General features: G+C 43.4%; 1 protein-coding gene across 1 annotated transcript in view; it reads right to left on the reverse strand.

Moving 5' to 3' along the window:
• LOC108884024 (plexin-A1) overlaps positions 1–24,452 on the reverse strand; it is a 185,487-nt gene that overhangs the window by 113,356 nt on the left and 47,679 nt on the right. Inside the window, 1 exon segment of the mRNA XM_018677631.2 lies at positions 21,285–21,467. Coding sequence (XP_018533147.1) covers positions 21,285–21,467 — 183 coding nt within the window.

The following is a 24,452-nucleotide window of genomic DNA, read 5'->3' on the forward strand; positions in this document are numbered from 1 at the left end:
TTCATTCAGCATTCGTCCCCTCTTTAGATTTTTATATCTCACTCCATCTCTCCATCCCAGTTCCCGTTCACCTCTCTCTCTCTCCCTCCCTCTCTGTCAGCTCATTCCGCTCTCCTAGCGTGCTGTAATGGTCCGCCGGGGCGGTCTTGGCTGCTGCCCACCAAATACAAAACGAGCATGACTGATTCAAGAGCCAAAAGACTGAACCGGACAGAGAGAGAGAGGGAGAAAATTTTGTTCTCCATCTGTGTGTGTGTGTGAGTGTGTGTGTGAGAGAGAGAGAGAGAGAGAAAGAGAGAGGAAAAGTGGAAACAAGTGAGGTCCAGTACAAGCTGAAATGAACAATAAACAACTGAGGGATGAGAAACAGAGACTGAGCTGCTGAAGTCCTCCACAGAGAGGACAGGGAATAAGAGACCACACATAGCTCTAAGAGGACCCTATTAAAATACACTCAACACTACACCCTGAGTGTGTGTGTGTGTGTGTGTGTGTGTGTGTGTGTGTGTGTGTGTGTGTCGATGTGTGTGACAGAGGAAAGGGACAGCTGTGGAGAATACACGGTGACATTTAGCAGATGTGCTAGTTATACGTGCATGCAGATGTGCACACGCGCGCACTAAAACCGAGACATGACCCAGTCCCAAGTGTTATTTAATCCCTTGCAGTTGTGATATTACTCATTAAATGACGCCAGTGGAAAGGAAAAATGGGGAAGATACATTTATGACATGATTTTCACCCTCATCTCCTCTATTTAAAGGTTTTGAAATGTTTGATAAATACTGTGATTTCTCAATATCTGACCTTCCCTTTTCTGGGTTTTTAATAATTTAGATCAGCTAACTCAGCATCTCCTGTGGTCAGTGTTTAGTGCAGAATTCCAACTGAAAACAATACAAAGGTGTTCATAACCTCAGAAGGTGGTATACATGGATCTGTCCTGGCTGTTGTTTAGAACTTGAACTCAATTTCGATCTCACTCCACCTGTCTCATTGTGGTTCAACAGTGAACACAGACTAGCAGGAGGAGGAATGTGGTGTGTCCTGACCATTTACACACCTGTCAACACCTCTCTAATTGCTACAGAAACTAGGCGCAGATGCATGTTTGTCCCTTTCAGAAAGTTAGCCCCAAACCTTAAAAGGAAGGATCTGAGACTACAGCACAAAAGGTGTTGCTTCCTGTAGTATCTGTTTGCAGGAAGAGGCATCACTGAGGGAATCTGACAACAGTATAAAATTATTTCTCATCTGCCAGCCAATGAGGTGAGGTAAATACACAAAACCAGAAAGTGCTTAAAGGAGTTTAGGGGCAATAAATCATTCACCCACCGCATTCTAGTTGATGAAAAGCGATGGCAGGTACAATGAACCAGGAAGTGGCAACAGCTTTCTAGCCTCTGGGCCCAGCTGAGTAGACACATCGCATGGTTCTATATGTGGGCTGCAAGCTTGGCGTGCTGCACTCAAATGACGTTTATTAATACCTCCACTGCTCAACTAGAGCCACTTTACACCGCCTTATGTAACCGCAGGGTCACAGAGGGCACGGGCAGAGATGGACTATGGCTGGGGAAGTGTACTGTGTGCTCAAACATATAGAAATACACACCACTCAGTCTCTACTGGAGTTGGCATGCACGCACGCGCACACACGCGCGCACGCACGCACACACACACACACACACACACACACACACACACACAAGTGCATGCCATAGCAGCAGTGCCTGAGCAGCTGGTATGACCAGGTGGAGGACAGATGCCCCGCCTCTGGTTTGGCCCGTAGCCATGGCAGCACAATGGGGCCCAACCAATGGCTGCAGTCTCTGGGGAGGTGGTGGGGATGGATTTGGTTGACACCCAAAGCTATCCCAGATGATACAGCCCACCCACGTTCAACCACATTCCTGTCAAATTATGACAATTAGAAGCTGTAATCGACTTGCTACTTGTTTCTGTGGGTGCTTGTTTCATTCTGGGCTGGACGGCAGTCATACAATTAGCATGAACAAATTTGGAAACATTCAAATCAACAGGGACATTACAAAGAAAACCAGGAAGTGCTTGTTTGCAAACTTTGTAAGTTTTCGTGAGTCTTTTGTTTTTGATAGAGTTTGTTTCCCACATGGAGAAACTGTGTTTACATGATTTACAGTACATGAAACGGTAACTAAAATATTATGTTGTAATGTGTTGAAAGGACTGAACTTAGAGCAGTCCCACAGGCTCAGGAGTACAAACAGAAAGAAGGGCAGAGTTGAGAGAAAGAGAAAAAAGCAGAGGAACTAAAGAAGAATGAAAGGAGGAATGACGGAGGAGAAAAAGGGAAGAAAGCGGAGTGCCGACTATGAGACCTTTTGAAATCAGAGGCTGCTGGCTGCCAATTACCAACAGATAAGATGTGTGTGTGGTTTGTCTGTTTGAGTGAGGGAGAGAGATGAAGGTAAACACAAGGAGAAAGACAGAGCCCAGTTTGTCTAAAGTGGTGGCCAGCTGGGTCAGCTCTCATTCCTCTGTGTCGGCGAGGGAGGACAAGACAGAGAATTTTTGGGATGGGTGGGGGCAATGACAGCAGATGATGAATAAGGGAGATGGAGATGCTGACTATTAGTCACTTTCAATGGGGAACAGAGTCGGGAAACGATCTGAGCCTGGCCAGGAACATAAAGGAAGGAAGGAGCAGTGACATAAAGATAAATCTGTAGTCCTCTGCTCTGGTTTTCTTTTTCTTCCAACCGGCAAGTCTGTCAGTCTCATCAGTGTCTTCATGAGCGACAGTCAACTTGGACTAAAAAAAAAAACACAAACCAAAGCCAGACAGCAACTCGGCCTTTGTGATCATTTAAGTGTCAGATAATCTCTAAAACTGACACAGACTTAAACTTGAACACATAAAAGGGCATCTGCATAGATGGACGTGTTCACTCATGGACATGAGCAGATAAGAAAAAATGTGTCGCACAGACCTTCACAACGATGTAGATACAGAAAGTATCATTTGAGCTTCACTCTCAGACAACACTTTCTTTTTCCCAGGCAGAGAGGGGAATTTCCTCTGTGTATTTGTGTTTTATTACAATGTTGCTGATGTAAGCAGAGGCGGCGGTTCATGAAATAATTCAAAGGAGCAGAGTCGTCTTCTCTTCTGCTAAGGACACAGCCATGACAGCTGCTTCGATTTTGATGTATTTTAACATTTGTAATTGCCCAGTAGGCTACCAGTCATCAACAAACTGATTCGTGTGATGGCTGTAGTTACATTTAACACTTATTCCAAATGTAATAAATCTGATCAATAATTTACATGAGAGCTAAATTACATGAGTAATTCTGTGATGGCAGTGTGAACACCTTCACTTGATAAGAAGTGGCAAAGGCATCAGGCTGCTGTGCACCACCATCAGCATCTAAAGACAAGTCTCTAGTATCTGTGTGGGGTTTTTTTTGTGTGTGTGCATGTCTCTGACAAAGCAGCCTCTGACACATGTCACTGAGCATTAAATCCCGGCTCCTCCTCGTCCTCCTCTTCAGTCTGCGTTCTAACCAGCTCTCTCGTTCTCCTTCTTTAGGGCACTGTGCTTAAAATAAAGCTTTTAAAAAGAATGGAAGTGAGTGAAAATTATGTTAGAGCTAATGTGTGTCACCTCCTTTACATACACAGGGAAAATGCTAAACTGGTGAGAAGACTTCCTTGGTACCTAAATAGGCGTGAGGAGAAGAAAGCACAGCAAAGTTTCCAGACAGTCAGCTGAGTGCACTGGACTGTCACAAGATTGCTTTTTATAGAAGTGCTCTTTGTTTTGCCTCTTTCTTTCAATCTCTTTCTGTCTCTCCCACACACACACACACACACACACACACAAACATTGCCAGCTTATCTTGCCCTTTCACTTCCTCCCGTCTCTCTCCCACTGCCCCACGCACAGAGACAGGAAGTGTGTATGAGCTGAGGAAGTTGTCCATACAGAAAATGGAGGAAATCCTTCGTCCTAGATTACTTTCTCACACACTCAACCACAAACACATACACACATGGACAGTTGCACCAACATGTAATCAAAGAGATGTGGGCTGATTGGAGGTGGTGTTAATTATACAGTTAAAGACACACACACACACACAAAATTATTCCAGCTGTGTCATGGAGAAATTAAATATCTGCTCTCTCCCACAGTCTGTTGATGTCATAAAATGTGTTATTTATGTGATAAAATTACTTAAAACTCAAAGACGATTACACTGGAATTGAACACCTACAATAGCAACCAGTCACTTGTTTACACACACACACACACAAATGTACAGTAGGTACAAAGAGGTCAAAAAAAAAAACAAAAACAACGCAAGATGACGCACCAAACCCAGCACTGATGACTCTCTTTCTCCTGCTTCCTGATCCATATAAACACACACACAAACACACACTTCAGGAAACTACAAAAACACAAAGCACGCTAATACATTCCTCAAAGGGTAACCACACGTTGCTATTAGCTCATTATACACATAAGGAGCCTGCCTGCTTGCTCACTTTCCACTCACTAAAAGAACCATTCACATCCCAGCAGACCGGACACATGCATAAACATGCAAAACACACACACACACACACACACACACCACACACACACACACACACACACACACACACACACCATTAAGCAGCAGCATGGGCGCTCAGCAGGATTTAGAGGACAATTAAAAAGCTCAATTAGACTTATATTCTTATTTCCAGAAATGAGTATGTTACAGATGGCATGGCTCGCTCTTTGCGTCTAAAAACACACACTTTGCTGGTTTCCTCCTGGGAAACAACACAGGGGAGATGCAGAGAGACAAGAGGGAGGGATTTGATGTAAATATGTCTAATGGTTCCACGTTTGCCAGGGCTGTTGAGATAAGTGCCCGATGAAAACGTTTCCCACATCCTTAAAATGCAATATTGCTGATACTAATATGATACTGTGTGTTTTCAAAAGGCAATTCACATCTATGGTTTGAAATCCCTTTGGTAATGTTTGCTCGCTCTGTGATTGTAGCTGGAGATAGGTAGTGTTTGTGTCTTTCTGCAAACACATTCACAAGCTTGTTTTGTTCCCTTTCTCCATCATTTCCTCCCCCAGTACTTAAACTATTTACAGTCCTGCCTTCCCAAGCGCTGCTCATTCTCTAGCCTTTCTTCCTTTCCTTTCCTTTTTTTTCTCCCTCTCCTTCATTCTTTGCGTCGTTTCCAGTAAAACTAAGTAACACAGTCCCATTGTGCTCCTCTCCTGCATCCTCCTTGTCTTCCGATGCCAAGTCTGTTGAGTCAGCCGCTGCATAAATCTACTGTTTGTGTGTACTTGGGTAAATTGCTGTTGGCCAGGTCAGAAAACTTTGAATAGACAATACCTTCCCATTCAGAAAAAAGTCACAAGACACACATGCTTGTGTGCACAGACACACACACAGAAATGCACACATGCGAGAGGCAGATGGTCCAACCTGTAGGTTCTCTACAGCCTATTTGTGGAAGGGCAATGCTTCACCGTCCGCCTGAACTGGGCACACGCTCACATAGAAACACACGCACTCGCTCACACATGCTGAGAGGGCAATAAATTCAAACCAGCACAATACAACCCCCGCAACGGACGTGGTGGGGAGCGACGGCCAATGCCAGAAAAACATACTAAGTCCCTGAGTTCATCTGGAGGTAAACTTGATTCATACTCACAAGAGGGCATGCAATGCAGTTTCTCAATGATGACAGAACTTGGCAACATATGAAAGACTTTTGTTGTCATTCAAACTTTCAGCTTTTCTTAGAAGTTCAACTGTTACAGCGAGCAGAAAAACTTGATTTCAACAGCAGCTGGATTTTTTTGGAATGTTTCTCTTTTATTTATGGAATTTTTGGCAGTTAAATGTATTGTCTGCGACTAATTCTCGGAGTCAGTCAAGTTTAGCAGCTTATGGAGGACTGTGTTGGCTTTCAATCACTAACACAAACAAAACAACTAAATGGGAAATGTGGCTTCTGTGGGTCACAAGCAATATGTGAAAAGTAATCAGAGACTTTTTCCTGTTATTGTACAGCACTTAATGATCTAATACTGTACAGAGACTGAGAATGACTGAAGGCCTTACTCCTAATGGTAAACAATCATCAACTCCTGGCATGGAAATAAAGGCTTTCAAAATAAGAAAAAAAGGACTATAATGAGCTGGTGGACCTCTGAACAACTGTGAACCATCTCTGACAAATATCGGACGATATTCTGCAAGCCCAATAAATCCCTCTAGCTGAAACTCTCTCTCTAATTCTTCCTCTCCTTCTCTTCCAGTTGTCTTTTTCTCTCCATCTATACCGATGATCAAATTAACAGCTGGCCAAGCCTTTCTAGCAGCTAATTGGTGAGGTCTGACAGAGGTGCCCTCAATTTCCACCATCGCCTTCCTTTATACACCCTTGTACTTTCTTTCTCTCTCCATCCTCCATAAACTCGCATGGAAGATGGGCTGCAGCTCACGGCAGCCTGTGTGAACACACACACACACACGCGCACACACAGACGCACACACTTTCATGCGCACAAGCACATGCAGAACAATTTGCGTTCACATGCCCACAAATGCAAGAGCAAGAACTGTGGCACACACTCAAACACACACACACACACACACACACACACACACACACCACACACACACACACACACACACACAGAGGGGGAGAGTGCTAACTCAGAGCTGGAGTTGAGAAGTCCCAGTGGGAAAAGCCACTTTCCGGAACATTTTACCCAATTTGCATTGCTCCTGGCTCCATTGCTCTCTCTGAGGAGAGGAGATGGGAATGAAGAACAAGTCACAGGGTGTGTGTGTGTGTGTGTGTGTGTACATGCGTCCGTGTGTGTTCATGCGTGCCTGTATGTGTCCATGTGTGTCTCCAAAGTGTGTCATAACTGAGGAGACAAAACATGTACGTCACTTAAGTCAATGCTGAGAAATATGCATCTTTCAATGCTTGAAAACAAAAAGAAAAGGTACAGAACGTTTGTGCTTTTTTTTTAACACTGATTATTCACTTGTTCAGCTATTTCCTCCATCCATTCAGGCATCCAGTCATTCAATACTCATCGCAAACTGTTTCACTGAATGATGCAGTTCAGCTTTGACTGCTAATGAAATTGGCTCTGTATAAATGTTCCTCATCCTCAATGATAAATGTTACACATATTAACGCTCTGGGTCTTGTGATGTGTGTGAATCAGAAGCACACAAACAGACATTTTGGTGAAGACACATGGTTTCATAACATCAGGACATGCCCCTTGTGGCTTTTACAGGTCTACTGAGGACACACACACACACACACACACACACACACACACACACACACACACACACACACACAGCGGGATATAGTGATGTAGGACCAATGCATTAGAGAGATGATGCAATGAGAGGAGTCAGAGCCACAACCAATCAGTCTGATTAAGTGTGTGTGTGTGTGTGTGTGTGTGTGTGTGTGTGTGTGTGTGTGTGTGTGTGTGTGTGTGTGTGTGGTCTCTCCTCTCATCTCCTGCTCTCCTCTGTGATCCCTCACGTGTCTCTTTCCCAGAGGAATTAGGTTGTTTTTCCCAGGTTTGACATTATATCACCTGGTTAGGTAAACGTGGAAGATAGAGTGTGTCAAAAATACAGCCGTCAATTCATCAGGGGACCAAGAGAGGAGGATGGGTAGATAGGAAGGTGGACAGAGAATGGATGGATGAGAGGGTGTCCTTGTGGTTAGTGAACCATGTGATTAACCCTGCAAAAACATGGCTGACTTAATACACATATCTGGTATAAAATGTACATATAAAACTGAGCTGGATTTGAAGATATGACAATAAAACAGCTGTAAAACACTATTTTATTGCTTTCTAGGTGTCACTGAAGGAAGATCTTTAAGCATTTTTTTCTGCTGCTTTGGCACTGTGCAGACAGAAAACGTTCAGCAAATAAACAATTTCAAATCAGTGCACATTACTGTGGACAATACGTCTCACTGGATCTTTACTTTCTGGCCTTGGAGGTCACTAACAATTACAATCCTACCTCTTTATCAGAAGGACCAATCGAAAGCTAATTTCCCTTAAAGCCTGCCTCTTAACTCTAATCACCTAGAGGGACAAACAATAGCCAGGAGCTCCTGAGTCCTACCCGTTCCCAGATTAACTCACCTCAGGCCCTTTCCAATAACTCTAAGTGGCTTTGTGCCTTCAATGTGCTCCTTGATTTCTAGTGATGGAAAAGTGAAAGATATTTTATGTGTGGGGGAAAAAAAAGTCTGATTTGCTTTAAACATGGGAATCACCGTCTAATATATTTAGCATCCAGCATGACAGTAATGTCGGAGAGAGTTTAAATGTCCAGTGCCAGTATATACGAATTTCAGCAAAAAAAATTATGTGGTTATGTTCAAGACTAATCACTGTGGTAAAATTCCTCATAATTAATAGTGTGACTGGCTACAGTTGAGAAAGAGCTGTACGTGTTCAGTATACTTCAGTTTGATTTGAAGGTATTTGAAAGAACTAACATAAATCTGCACTATTAAATTTCCTAGAATAGGAAAACACAGTGCATGTTATATAATCTCACAAGGAAACTCTGTCAAGGATCTGTGTAATAAATGGCATTATGCTGTGACCCCCAGCGCTGATGTCAGATCATATTGTGAGGTCCCTGACACTTAAACACATGCAGAGACAGTGTGGCAGAAGTCTCTGAAGGTGAGGAGAGTACAGCTGTAGTCGTGCCAGTTACTGCACGTGAACTTTATCTGGCCGCTTTTCTCGGTCTCTCTAACGCACACTTCACTCCCAGCGGCAGCCTTGACCCTCTTGCCTCCTCTTCACTCCACTGCATCACTAAATGCAGCCATTTTGGCTCCCGTAGGGCCCATGATAGAGCTTTGGTCGCCTCCCGGCCACATTCACACCACTGGGCCTGTAATGAAACTATGGATTTTCCATCGGAGTCCTGACACTAACTGCCTGTTTGCTGTGCATCTAGTCTCTGCTGCACAATTTTGTACAGTATATGCGGACAGAAAAGGAGAGGAGAGAAGAGATTACTCCTACAACACAATTTCTGTAATTTTTTCACGTCCTTCTAGCAACGGTTTGTCAACTCGATAACATTATCCAGGTGCTATATACTGCCTCTAAGCCAAGAATTCTGAAGATAGCTTTTGACTTATGTTACATGGAGCCAAAATACAGAAAATAAAATTGCAGTTAAGGTAAGATGATACTATTCTTATGTTACTATATATTACATAATACTCACTTTTATTAACTTATAACAAACTGGGAACATTTTGATCATGTAAATGCTATGGTGTTGTTGTAAGCAGATGTAATATCAAAGCAACAGAGAGTGTAGACTGAATCCTGTTCACAGCCTCTGTGTTGTGCATGGATGAGCATGTCCTCACAAACAGAGCTCATCTGCAAGCGCACAAACATGAAGACAGAATGAACATGCCGAGGGAGTTAATGAGCGAGTGTGCTGCCTCTGCAGTTTCATCTCTCCTTCTCTCACATTTCTGTCTCCGCACACATGCACACACATACATACACACACACACACATACACACAACACACACACACACACACACACACACAGGGGTAAACATGACCTACAAGCCCACTTATTTCCAACCTCAGCTGAAACTGCATTCCCAGCACTGTGCTGCTGCCGTGTGCGGCTCTAACGTTAAACAATGTTGCTGCAACCCACTTTCAATGTTGTGACTGTGTTCAAATCCCCTGCCTGCACCACAAACATCAATGCTCCCCGTGACTCTCTCTCACTCTCTCTCTCTCATCCTTCCTCTTCCTCACTATCGCCAGCCGTGGCTGCCCTGACTACTGTTGCCATGGCAACCGAGGAGAAGGCCCGCCACTGGGGGATTTGGAGAGAACTTGGAGTAAAGACCCCTATGTTATTGGAGCCTTATTATTGGGTGTGTGCTTGTGTGTGCTCGGGTATGACTGTGTTTATTGTTGTGTGCTCAAAACACTATGATATCTTCTGCACAATAATAAAACAGGTGTCTCGCGGGGGCATCGGTGCAGTCCAAAGCCATACCCTCACCACGACACAGGAGGACAAATACAATTTAGAGGGAACATTGAAAGTTAAATGCACACACGTGTTTAACATCAGACCTGTCATTGATTTAACTACATGAGAATACAATAAAGGGAAACTGAGTGAGAGAAAGAATAGACAAAAGAAGAGGAAGCAAACTGAAGAAGCAGCTCATCCACCAATCCTTTTCTCCCCCTCCTTCTCATATATACACCTCTGTGCTGGCCCTACCCATTCCAAGGTTATCAGTAATCCAATAGGTTTCTGGAGTCAGGCAGTTTTCCAAAGACACAGACAATATCCTGAAAGCAGAAACATCCGGAAGGAATTCCTAGCAAGTGACAGAGCGTTCCCACTCTTCCTGTCTTTCTCTATGACAGGATCAAGGGTTTCCTTCCATCCTGCGCTATTTCTTTCATCTATTCCTCCCATTTCTTGTTTTTTTTTCTTCTTTTTTCTCCACAAGAAGTTGATTCATGTATTTGATTTAATTTAAGCTTAAGTGCACAGTCACACACAGCATACTGTATGTCCAGTGTAGTGATACATACACATAAAGGAATGAATGATCCCACGTCGACTGGCACTTATGTCCTAAAAACACCCTCATTGCCGCATTATAGCCTTGTTCTCTGTGCACGTGCACACAAACACACATACATACACACACACACACACACACACACACACCAAGGCTGAAGTGAGAGGGTCTAGTGTTATTTCTGGGCCACTACCTCCTTGTCAGTGACCCATAAATAGATAGCACAAGACTCTTATGGATGATAACACATAGCTGGGAGTCCTTAGGCTGAAGCTTGGAGCAAACGCTGACTAAAGATGCTGCTTGTTAGCTTTAAAAACAGTGCATATGGCGTGTGGTTACGCAGACTTAAGCTGAGTTCTTCACTAATGACAAATAATTCGATCTGCACAAAAATCCATTGAAATCGACTGAGGAGGACTTTTAGCTTGTTTACAGAACAAGAAAGTGGTCCATAAAGTATTTACATAATACTTTGAAAAGGAGCATATAATGACCATCACTGTAATGTATGGTGAGCTTCATTAATGTGCAAGAAAACACTATCTGCTACTGCAGTTCATGCAGAGTGTAGTCTGTGTCTTTGTATGTATGTGTACTTGTTCTCATGTTTCCTGCCTGTTTTGCCTATTGTGTACGTGTGTGTACTTGCTTCATTAATGGGTGTGTGTGTGTAATAATATCTGTGTGTGTGTGTGCGTATGCAGCCTCTCTCAGGGGATCCTGTTTGCGGTGCTTTAATTAGCTTAATCCACTAGCAACACATGGATGGAGGAGCGGCAGAGGAGAGGGGTGTGAGGCTGGTTGGAGAGAGAGGTAGCAGAGAGGGAAGGGTAGACAGAGGAGAATATATCTCTTCCCCCTGCCATTTGTTAGTCCCTCTCCAAAACACACACACACACACACACACACATGCACCCCTCCATCTTGGCTCCTAGCAGTGGTGGTAGCTGGCCAGACCATTGTAAAACCCACAGGGAGGAGGAAACTGTCTCCGAAATGGCCACACGTGCTGTCGGAGGCCAACTAAACCATTTCCAGGGGGACACTGCATTCAAACAGTAGCCAAGCTAAATGACCAATTAAATATAATAGTGAGGGCTTAATTGGTGTTAGCCAATTTAGAGTGACACTGTGCAATTAATGTTACAGAGAAGATATGGAGGATACTGTAGGGAGTGTCCATGTACCTTGGTAGAATAATTGAGTGGATCAAACCAGTATTTGTGGCCAAGACCATTTTAACAGAAATGGGAGAGGGGGTGTGGGGAAAAGGCAGGGGGATGTAAAGAATTTAGGTAGAGCTAGAATAAGATGGGAGGAGAAAGAGAATGACTGTGTTGGGAGAGAGTGGGAGGGGAGTGAGGGTGGGAGTGAAAGAGAAGACTGGAGAGGGGAGGGAAAGAAAGAAGATGCACAAACAAATGCTAGCCTTGGGAATAGATGCAATCAGCTCAGTCAGTCAGCTAATGACTAATTCCATGGAGGAAAGAGAGGAGCAGAAAGAGAGTAGCAATGGTGTGAGTGAATCAAAGGGAGAAAAACAGAGTGGGGCTGGGTGAAAGAGAGGAGAACTGAATGGGGGAACGATAGACAGGGAGATAGATGCCGACATGACTAATTAAAGACTCCATCAGTTTGAAACATTTGAACCAAAGGAAAGGATGGATAAATATTTTACCATGAGGAGGAGACGATGAGCTCTCTCTGTCTCTCAGACTCAAGAGACTCTGGATGGGGAGAGGAGAGCGAGGAATGCAGGGAAATAGAAAAGAGAGAGGAGGTGAAAAAGAAATAACCCTCTCAGAGAAACGGAAATAACACCATGTGCCCAGCGAGCCTCCTCTTAAATGCCTAATTCTTCATTTTTAAGGGCTTAGCAGATGGAAATTGTAAAGCCACAAGGTCAGCTGCACCAATAATAGAGCCATTAGCTGTTTCTTTGCTAGCTCCACTGACGCTAAAAACAAGAGCTGAGCCACTGCTGGAATAACAGTTACTCCTCTTAATTAGCACTAAATGAAATCTCAACTCAGTAATTAGAATGGACTTGCTGCCCTGCACACAAGAACTAATGACAAACGAGCCAAAGAAACTCAAGTAAGTTTACTTTGGCCAACTGTTACCCTACAAGATTAGCCAGAAGGCATTAGACCAGCGTGCGGGATTGGCTTTCCGCTTGGCTATCACCAACTCTTATGCTAACAGGATTAACCACAGGGTCAGTGCAATATGGCTAGCATTGGTCAAGAGGCAAGCAGGCTAAAAGCAGGCAGGCTAGGGGCAAGTTACCAAGATAGCTGACATTGTGACGAGGCTTCAGGCTGAAGCCATCCTCTCTGGGGACACGTGGCGCAGGGTGGTAATTAGTAAGACGGCAGGAGACGCCACCATGCTGTGTGAGAGGGCTAGACGCAGGGAGCTGTTGCATTTGGAGTTGTTTTTGTGTGTGTGTGTGTATGTGACAGAGAGACAGAGGGAGAGGGGAGAAGAGAGAGAGAGAGAGAGAGAGAGAGAGAGAGAGAGAGAGAGAGAACTCTATGCCCAGCCAGAACATCATGGTCCTAAAATGCTCCCAGCATATTACAGCCACATGATAACTCCGAGATACACACATCTACAAACACACAGCATTTTCTATCAATTAATAAAACACTGTATGCAAATGTATAAGGGTGTGTATGTGTATTTCTTTCTATACACACAAACGTTAATCATCTTAACGTCACTAAACCAGAGGAACTAATCAAAAACAATCTATTAAGAATCTATTAGCTTGGCAATGGGTAATCTGATAAGCCCGCTCCAGTCACTTCCCATAGGAGAGTATGTGCATGTGTATCTAGTGCAGTCTGCATTCTTCACAGTGGATTAGCTAATTTGATAGTAACTAACATATTTACACTCATTTACACTCGTCATTTGTGTAATGGAGATGAAGAAACTCCTCACATCCTGTTATCTACTGAGATTTAATGCTGTGTCTTGTTCCATTATGTGTCCTACTTCTATGCAAGTGTATCCCTCTGTAAACAGTTGATCATTCCTGCCACTTAATGGCTAAGAGGTTATGTAGCTTCCATGTGCGGATGTTAAGGGCTTGTGAAGAGCTGTATAGCCATTTAAGGGCAGCCTCTTCTAAGCCAAGGCATATAGTGTGAGCTGCTGGGCTTAATTGCAAGGAAATGAGCGTGCAAGACGTTGTGTGAACACACGTGTGTGTGCCAGTATGCAAGATACAGCCACTGTGGGCCAAAGATAATCTATGCCCGCTGTGCCACTCATGCCTAACCCTCTGGACACTGCCACCGTCCAATGTGCCCCAGTGTGTGTCCAGGTTTGTATATACCTGCATGAATGTGCTCATTTTGGCTTGTTAGCTTGATATATGACATCCCTTCTGGTGTCAGTGTGTGTGTGTGTGCGTTTGCCAGAAGTGAGAGTGCCCATGGAGCCCTGGCACTGTGCCATCCACCAGGTGTGCTGTTAGCTGCATCAGTTGGCATGGACAGAGCTATGCCAGGACACTAAATTCCCTTCTCTACCCACAACTTCCCTTTCTACAGGGCATAAATATTGCTACATGTCAACACCAAGGACCTGCCAAAAAAATGTAATTTAGAGGCTAATATAATTCTATAGTGCTGATAGTGTGCACAAAATCCCATTACCGGCTGATAAGAAACGCATGATCATACATTGCATTTCTTTATATCATTTGATAAAACTCCTTGACAAATGACATTGTGATTTAGAGTACCACTAAAAAAGTTAAAAGCATGTAACTTAACAAATATATATTTTATGAAAAACAGGGATTCTTTGATGTTCTATCCCAAGATGTCTTATAGAGATGACCTAGAAACAGGCTAGCCCAGTCCTCACTTGTATCATGTGAGCATCTCAGCCTGCATCCAGACTCTTCTAATCTTCCCTTAAAAATGGATTCTAGCATGCTACATTTATTATTCATCTCCACCGCTCTTTTTTTTCCTTCTGTCTCTTTTTCTCCCGGCTTTCTTTCCCTCTCTCATCTACCCCTCACTTTGCCTCATTAACCCCTGGTAGTGGTGAATTACGATGGGAACGCAGAGGTAGTGAATGGGAGTCATGCAGTGCAGTCACATACTGTTGGAGCGGGCTGAAGTGCATTAGCACCGAGATTATCAAGGACCGAACCATTCTCATCAATGGCGTTAGCTAACACAGGAGCCCGCTGTAACTTTTCCCGCGCCTTACCCGAGATTTGCTTTGAACATTTGGCGCTGCGCTGCTGAAATTAGTGGGTAATAGTTGGCAGTGAGATTAAGAAGAGATATTTGTTACGATTTTCCAAAGAGGACAATCAACTTGAAGTATTTCACTGTGTCCCTTAATGTCGCCAGTGCTTGTTAGAAAGGTAGGAAATATGGATCATTATGGCAGATGAGGCTCTTGTAGGATAAAGGTGTGAAGTTAGAGATGCTGGTTTAATGAGACCGCGTGGGCGGATTTGCAAGTATGTGTGCGTGTAGAAGATGGGGTGGCATTAAATCTTTTAAAAAGACCCCTCATTACCGTCAACCCTTACAACCTAAATGCTACAACCCATTTTCTAAGATGTGAAAGTATGTGTGTGCATATGCAAGGTTATCCACATACTTTTAAATGCAAACCTCACACTTGTATGTACTTTCAGACGTCTATACTCTCTGTGTGTGTGTGTGTGTGTGTGTGTGTGTGTGTGTGTGTGCACTCTGCCCTTCTCTTTAATGAGAGAAATGATTAGAGAAACACAGCGATCACTACATCACATCTCCACACACACGCACAACGCTCAACTATTATCAGGGAGAGGATCTTTGATCACAGAAGGAGACAGAAAGACAGAGCGGAAAGAGAATATGTGAGCAGCAGATGAAACAGAGAAAATGAGAGGGAGAGAAGCAGAGAGGCGACGTGAAGAAGAAGCGATGGATGATTCCTTTTACTAATTCATAACTGTGGTTTTACAGTGGCTATTTTAGTTAGAAAGAGAGTTATGGATGCCTTTTAGACATTGTTTAAGCTTATAATATCCAATAATCTATAGCTGTTTCTCACACATCAATAATGTGGCAGCACCCAAGGCCTGAAGTCACTTGTGCATCGTATATTCACTGTGTGAAATTCCGCAATGACACCCTCCAAGGCTCGAGTGTGTCTTTTGCTTATAAATGTGTGCGCGAGTGTGTCCACGGGGAGATGTTGTGTGCTTTGTTAGGTTGAGTGTAGCTGCACAAGAGGACACGGCAACAGATGGGAGAAAGACTCGGGCTGGCAATGACGAGAGATAATTGATATCCACATGCTTCAGAAGGACGCATGCGTGCACATGCATATGAAGACGCTCTCATTCTCAAAACCTGAGAAAGATGCAGTGTTTCCCACACAGATACACACACATGGACTCTCAGTCACCTTTAGTCCAGCTGTGGCAGCCCTGGACATTGTAGTCACTCTGAGTAGGATAGCACTTGAGCAAGCCTGTGACAAATGTTTGTGTAAACAGCTATAGAAGCCAGCCGGCCAGATAGTTCATTTGAGTGAGTTGATTTCATGCTAGGTTGCATGCTAAGAGAGAGGGGTGAGGAAGATACACTGTATATGCTTGGCTTGTCACACTCACATTATGGATTAACTGGGCTGTATGTAATCACAAAAAGCTGTGAAGAAACCACTGCAGAAAATGAATATTTTGTTGTTAATGTGGGAACATCCTGATAAGATTGGATGACTGATGGCGCCCTGGGAAAAATCTAAATTAACTGGAAAAACTCAGTGTTAAATGCAAAGTGTAAATTATCTGTTTTGTCTCAAGCACTCAGTCTTAACTCCTATTCCCTCTGCCGTATCTGATCCCTTTCATCATTCCCTACATCTCCATTTCCCTTGTCTCTTTCTCATCCGCTCTGTGTGTGCGTGCGAGACCGCATGCAGTTGTGTGAACTAATGACCGAAGGCTACCAAACGCCTGCACAAAGCCAGCCTCTGTGCTGCTGCCCGGGCCAAGCAACTCGTGGCTCGGCTGGCTGAGCCAAATGATGACACAAACCACACACACAAATACACCCGCAGAGACAAAGTCACTACGTCTTATTTTCTAATTCAGATTTTTAGATTTGTACCCTCTTAAGCAGATAAAGAGAGCTGAAGAATGAATTAACACGCACATTCCTTCCCTCATCATTCCTTAGCAATTACACCCACTGGTCACATGTTACTGGTGTGTCTCCACAGTGTGTGTGTTTGTTCCTTTTTGGGTGGAGGTCCTGTTTGTAAAGGCTTGGGAGGTGGACACACACATTAAAATGCAAACCACAAACACACGTGCCCAAACATGCACATACACACAAACCCATACACACAGGGGAGTTTGACAGGGCAGCATTATGCACCAGTAGAATAACAATCATCAGTCAATTAGGCCGTGACACAGTCTCTTGATGGTGACACCGTCAGTCCCAGTGGAATACATCAGTGACTTCACACAGCAATATACACATACAAACGACAAACTGTCACTTGTTATTAACCCCTAGAAAGTCATGTGGCCAGGGCAGCTACTATTGAAAAAATATCTATGAAGCAGATGATATAAAACATTCCCCAAACACCATATATGCTGTTTTCATCATTACATTTGGCACTAGAAAATAAACTCCGACCATTCTACTTAATCTTGATGTGAAACTAACTTAAAATATTTTCCTGAAACTCACATATAACAGCTACTGTGGTTAGAAGCTAGCAATTTTTAATTCATGTACTCTCTACGATTCACCTTTCAGACCACAACTGTATTTTTCTTTAAGAAAGTCAAGATATTTTGTCAGAGGGCATGTCTTTGCAGTGGTACCTTGTTGTTAAAACTCAAAGACTGATGTCAAAAGCACTTGTTCATAAAGACCAACTGTGGCGTCATGAGGCCTGCTGTGTGCAGAGCAGTTACAACATGTCAAATCCCAACTGGGACTTGATGTTTAGATTGGAGCTGCTTAACTGATGTCGTCATCCTCTCATCATTTGATGAGAGAACCGACTGTGGTTCCTGTTCTCGCTCAAGGACACAATGAGATATTCACTCTAACCAACCTGCAGCCCTCAATATAAAGAACATCATTTTGAAGGACATTTATGCTGCAATCGTGAACTTATATTAGTTACTTTTCCAGTATATTGTGTTTTTGTCCTACTAGCCATTAAAGCTGGTTTTGCATTGTAACCCTCTGCCCTTGCTGTCGTCAGAAGCCTTGAGTTTGCTTCATTGATGCCCTGATCAGATGAATGGGCACTGGGCAGCACCTCCGCACCCACCTGAGCCTGGCACCACCACAATGGGCGCACAGCGGGCACTGGGGGCTCCTACCACCTGGCACACTGGCCACATACACACAGCAGATGGCCCCCATCGGCCCCTGATGGAGGATGCAGCTGAGGAATCCTAGTGTTTGTGTGCAAATGTGTGTGCAGTGTCAAAAACAGGCACTTACAATAGCTATTGAATTATCGACTGATCCTCTCCTTTTGTCTGATGTCCAAAGACCACCTATTGAGATTGTGAATGTGTATGCAAGTGTGTGTATGCGTGTGTGTCATAGTGAATGCCCTTTCATTGTCAATGCTCAACAGTGCCTTTAAGTGCAGAAGTGGCCGGGAGAATTGCCCAAATCACCACAGTTTTACTTGAATGTCCATCTGCTGACTGCTTTACTTCACAGACTGAGGTGGCTTAGTTATGGGGTTTCTTTAAATGGAAGAATATAAAATGGAGAGAGGAGAGAGCAAGATATGGTACAGTATATAAAGCTGGCGTGCTGACAGATGAACAGAGACACATGGTGACCAATGACGAGTCGAGCCAAGCAGCCAGAAATAATGAAACAGTCAAAGGGAATGGAGGCTTTTAATCCTAAATATTAAGTGCAGCTGACGGTCGGTCCTCCGCTGTGTCCTTGACCGCAGCGGTGTCCAGATGACCGCTGGAATTAGTTAATCACACCAGTGGACATCACCTCTCTTCATCACTTCCTTCTCTCCCTCTCCGTCTTCTTGCTATTTGTTCTATCTGCTTCATCTTTCCATCTATCTCCCTTCTTCCCCCTGTATATCTCTCCCATCTATGTCCCGTCAAACCAGGACTCATTAGTAAAACCTCCCCCGTGTGTGTGTGTGTGTGTATGTGTGAGGCCAACTGAGCACAGAGGGACTTCATTAGTGCATTAAACATGTTGTTTATGCAACCATCTAGTTGCTCTGGACAACCTTGAGCATTATAGTTCGTTAAAAAATAGATAGTGTAGATAACAAGATATATATATAAAAAAAGTCTAGCCAAATAACAGAAGAAAATTTGTCTCGGGTAAAATAATGTTATTGAAAGTGGAAACATCTTCCAACACGCTAATGAGGAAAATGTGGCACTCAGTTTGTTCAATGTTTTTTTTTTCTATGCAGCAGTTGCTGTTTTAATTTTCTTGCTTTTTCAAATTCTGTCAATCCTTCTCTCTCTTCTCTCTTGAAAAGCAAGCTGAAAAACACACTAGGAAACTGCCCCCTCGAAGCACATTCATCCATCCTACCAATATTCTCCCCGTTTCTACCCCTCTCTCCCTTCCACACCCTCAGGCGCGGCTATATAAACAGCATTCAACACTAGTGCTCTCCAGAGAAAAGTGTAAGAAAAGGAACATGCTTCGTCATTACATCATGGTCTGGTGAGAACTCCCACCAAGCTGTCAAAAGCTAAAAACACACTCATAAAGAAGACTCAATCATCTTATTTCACTGATAAGATAATAAGTACTCAAATATAGTCACTGATAAAGACAGTGACCCACTAAAACACACAGAGTATAAGAGGATGAGTGACTGGCGAATCATAGAGGAACAATCTGTTATCATAGGTTTCTGATTCAGCTGCTTTTTTCCATTTTTTTCTTCATCCGACTCTGAGTTTTTCTTAATGGCAAGACACACACTGTGCAAATGTGTGTGTGTGTTTTTATGTGTGTGTGTGTGTGTGTGTGTGTGTGTGTGTGTGTGTGTGTGTGTGTGTGTGAGCATGCTCCAATGTCAGGTTTTAGATATTATTCCTTCTATGCAAATTGAATATTTTCCAAAAACGGATTTTGTGTTGTTTTGGGTTTTTCTGTCTGAAACACTAGGCAGCCAAAAGAACTGCAGGTTCTTTGGCTCTGCTGTTATACACACATACTCACACAGGCACACACACACATAAAAACAATACACCTCAACATCCTAGTGTAGCATTACTTTCCCAGGTGATGTTCAACTCATACACACACCTCAACCAGAGTGCAAAACAGCGCAGAAGAAAAGACATGTGAGAATAGCTAAATAAATAAAGGGACTGTTGCCAAGCTAAGTGAATGGGTGTCACTTTGACAAATGCACGGCGCTGAATCTTAGTCAACACTGTATTGTTTGTTGTCTCTCGCTCCCTCATAAACACACACGCCAGCACGCACAAATCCATGCCATCACAAGCGCACACGTTATTATGCGTGCTGTGAGTGACAAACACACAAACACTGCGTGCATACACAAACACACATTAGAAAGCACACAAACACACAGGCTGATTATACATTCATAATATTGAATGGATGACAGGTCTTGAGCAGTGCGGAGGGAAACAGGGTGAATTCTAATGAGCTACCATTTACCCCGGGAGCTCTGTCCTCCATAGACTGGATACACACACTCACACAAAAATGTGAAACATAGTAACGAATACTCAGGCTGGTCACAAGAATATTACATAGGATTGTAATTTAATTGAATCTAACATAAAGTCAGAAAGACAAATATTATGTGCGAATCAGCCGCATCAACTACAGAGGACTGTTCGTCTGCTTCATAAATGTACAGCTAACATAGTTTCATCCAATAGCTTTCACATTCCACATAAGGGTTAACATTTACTACATTACTGGTCAAAGTTAGACTCGCAGAAAGTTACTCTCCCTCCATCCATCATCACTTTATCCCTCTGTCCTCCCCTCTGTCTTTCCACCTGAATTAGTCAGTGCTGCACAGCTGACCAGAACAGAAAAGCCATTCACCAGTCATAGCTGTTAGATAGATTGAAGGCAAGCTCTTAAAATTAGAGGCGAGGCTGCGCGTGCCATTGGGACACCGCAGTAACATTTTATGTCTGACGTGACCAACATGACAATTGATGAGGGAGGAGCCGCAGACGCGCTTTAAACTGCTTGTTAAACGAACAGGTTTTAAGGAGGCACTTGAATGTCTTGTTGGAAATGGCCACTCGTGAGAAAAATGGTGTTGACTGCATTTAATCTTGGTGGAAAAAGTGCCTGCAAAGTGCCTGGTGTAAATGTGTGATGATAAAGCTGCAAGCACCCAGATTCAGTGAGGATACAGACATTCACCTTTGGCTGAAAAGCTACTCGCCCTCCAAAACAGAAGAAAACTCACTTATATCCTTATATCCTTTTCCTAGATTTAATGTCCTGCTCTTTAGAAATGGCTTACATGAAAACTCCCCTCAGCAACTGCACTCCAAAAAGAAGGGGAAAAGGGAAACCCCATAATCATTCCTACCTTCTTCAGTTTGCCGTTGCGTGTGCCAACAAAAGCCACAGTGTTGCCACGATAGTCGTACGCCGCCACTGAGGTCATCCCGTCGTCTTTGTCGATGAAGAGAGGGATGCCCTCGATGGTGCTGGTTCCCCCCAGAGGCTGGTTGAAGTCCTGACCGCAGAAGTTATCGTCTATCTGCAGCGGCTGGAGGAAGACAGAGAAGACAACAATCAGAGAGGAAGCTTAAAAGAATAAAAGTGTACAAAACCAAATTCTGATTCTGAAGATGTCATCTAAATTGTATTCATAAGAAAAAACATACAAATGTTACATTTAATAGATACTTTCTTTGGATTAGGTGATGGATTGAATGTTGTTCACCATAAAAAGGAGTGTGACAAAAGGTAGGAAGGATTTCACTCTAAAATGCAACGATCTATATTTTAGACTGCATTTTGTAGTCTAATTTATATTTAACAGTTTAAAGTATGGAGAGAGGAAGAGCTAGGAAAATGGTGCTGAGCCCAACTCATCATAGTAAGCCCCTCAAAATCAAATTTTAGAAGCAGCAGAGCAGTCTAAAAGTCTCCTTGTTACTTGTTTCCATAACACAGCAGGAGTGCATTAAAGACTATAGGTGCATCATCTAACTTGAACGCTTTTACTTGATTATCCAAAGTGTTGAGAAGGCTATTCACACACAAGCCATTCATAAATACACCCTCATTTCCCCCAAAACAGAGTCCCACCATGCAAAAACTTTCAGCATATTGTAAACTATTCAGTCACGGTGGTGACATGGCGGTAATGCTGGTGACCATGTGACAATATCTGGAGCATTCCAGTGTCACGAGGGGCCTATCCCCCCGGGTAATCCACTGACCCATATGATGCCTTAACCAGTCACCGTGCACACACACACGCCCATACACACACACACACACATGCACACACAGAGTTTAATCAGTTGCCTGTGAAGCAGGGTTCAAGTGCTACAGACAATGAATGGTGTGTTAAACTAACACATTTTATTCTTTTGACCACATTTTCAATGTAAATTTTTTGTATGGTTTGATTGATGCTGAAATAATTAGCAGATTAATCAATTCCATGATTAACAGAAAACTGACAATGCTTTGACAATTGTTCAGTCACACAGACCACAAACCAGCTTCTCAAAGTGAGGATTGTATATCGTAGATGATGATGAACATTTTTCACAATTTCCAGCCATTTTGTAGAGTAAACAATTTATTAATTAATCAAAAATTATCCTGAGCATAATAGATACTTAAAGCTACTAGCCTGATAATTAATTAATAATATAAGAGCATGTGTGTTAATCAAAATCAGTACTTTTTGAATGCTGCTTTGGCAATACTTGTTTTGACAGAGACCAAATGTGTGAGGGTGAAAGCACAGATGTGTATGCGTGTGCGTGTGTGCGCACACGCGTGTGTGTGCGTGTGCATCACACTTGAGGTTGCTGACTGACTGCTAAAGTGTGGAACTGAATGGGCATCAGTGTGTGTCAACCAGAGTCAAAAGAGGCATGTGTGAGTTAGTGGACACACACACACATATACACACACTTGGGGAGTGTGTAAATGGCAGTGTAATCCACAGTCTTATCACTACATCATCTGATTGATCCACACAGGAGAAAAGATAACATCCCCTCCCTCGCTCGCTCTCCCTCCCGATCTGCCTAAATTGCCTGCAGCTCGGCACACGTCAATAACCCGTTATTCTGCCTTTTTCTACTTTCTCACTCTTTTTCTCCATCTCCTTCCAGCTGCTACAGTAACTGAGCAAACATCAATATCGCCTCCCTGTCTTTTTCTACCTCCGTCCATCCATCCCTTCTCGCCTAATCGCTCTGCATCGCCCTCTTCATCCGTCCCTCTTCCCCACCTCTGCAACTCTCCCCCTGCCTCATTCACATCTCTCTCTCCCTCCGTCCCTCACATTCCTCTCTGGACCCACATTATGTTCTCAGAAGAGTCTGTGTGTGTGTAAGGTGGTAGGGCTATCAACTGGAGCCAACAAAGAGCTTGCTCCTGCTTGCTCACTCTGTGCAGAGATGTCACATGGTAAAAGAAAAGGGGGAAAAAAAGAATAGAGGTGATTTTAATGGAAGCCTTTGTATGTATGTGTGTGTGTGTGTGTTTAGAAAAGTGAGAGACAGGAACACACACAGCCATTACCTGGAACAACTTTCTTTTGTAACCGCTAATGGCTAGGGGGCAATTTCTTTCCTCGGAACAAAGGCAACTGACAGACAACGCACACTGACAGCCACACATGTGTGGACTTGTAAACCTGCACACACACACACACACGCATACGCATACACATACACACACACACACACACCCCAAGACACACATTCAGTCAAATCATCCTGTTTGTTTTCTGTGTGTACACACAGATTTGGCTACAAGCAACAAAAGAACTCCCATAGTCTTCATATGACATACAACTAGGGGCAACAATTTTAAACCACATAGTCACGGGAAAGAAATCCATCAATCTGGATTAGTGTCAACCTCACACATGCGCTCACACACAATACACACACACACACACACACAAGCAATCCCATGACGTCAGAGCCTAAGGGAAACAAGTTAAAAGGGTTAATCCATCTTCTACGGAGGAGACTAACTGTCGAAAATACAGTATACAGTAGCCCCTAGAGTCCATAAGGGTTAACACACATCACTACCACTACACACACACACACACACACACACACACACACACACACACAGAGAGAAGCCTATATAGGTCTCTCTGGGGCACTGGAGGGTAAAGGTGCTATAGTATTCCTGCAGGTCTGGAGGATTTAAACAGCATAGATCAGCATGGAATAAAAGGCGTTTCCCTTGAGGTTGGAAAACATTTTAATGGAGGCTACATTCTGATGTGGGTTCTGCAATTTAAAGCACTAAAAGATTCCCACGTGAATTAGAGCCGATATTCAGTATGGAAAGAATATTGCTGAATATTCCCATCTGTGGTCTCTGCAGGGTTATTGGCTGGAGACAGTATTTAACGTTCTGCAGTGTTTTCAAAGATGCAGAGCTCCTCCGGCGATGAAAGAGTTAAGCCAACAACCTTCCGCTGACTTTGGCAGCAGGGTCTTACAAATGCAGAAGAGGAGGTTTCTTGTTTTGATTTTCACAG

Source organism: Lates calcarifer, linkage group LG12 (assembly GCF_001640805.2).
Source record: "Lates calcarifer isolate ASB-BC8 linkage group LG12, TLL_Latcal_v3, whole genome shotgun sequence".
NCBI lineage: Eukaryota > Metazoa > Chordata > Actinopteri > Centropomidae > Lates > Lates calcarifer.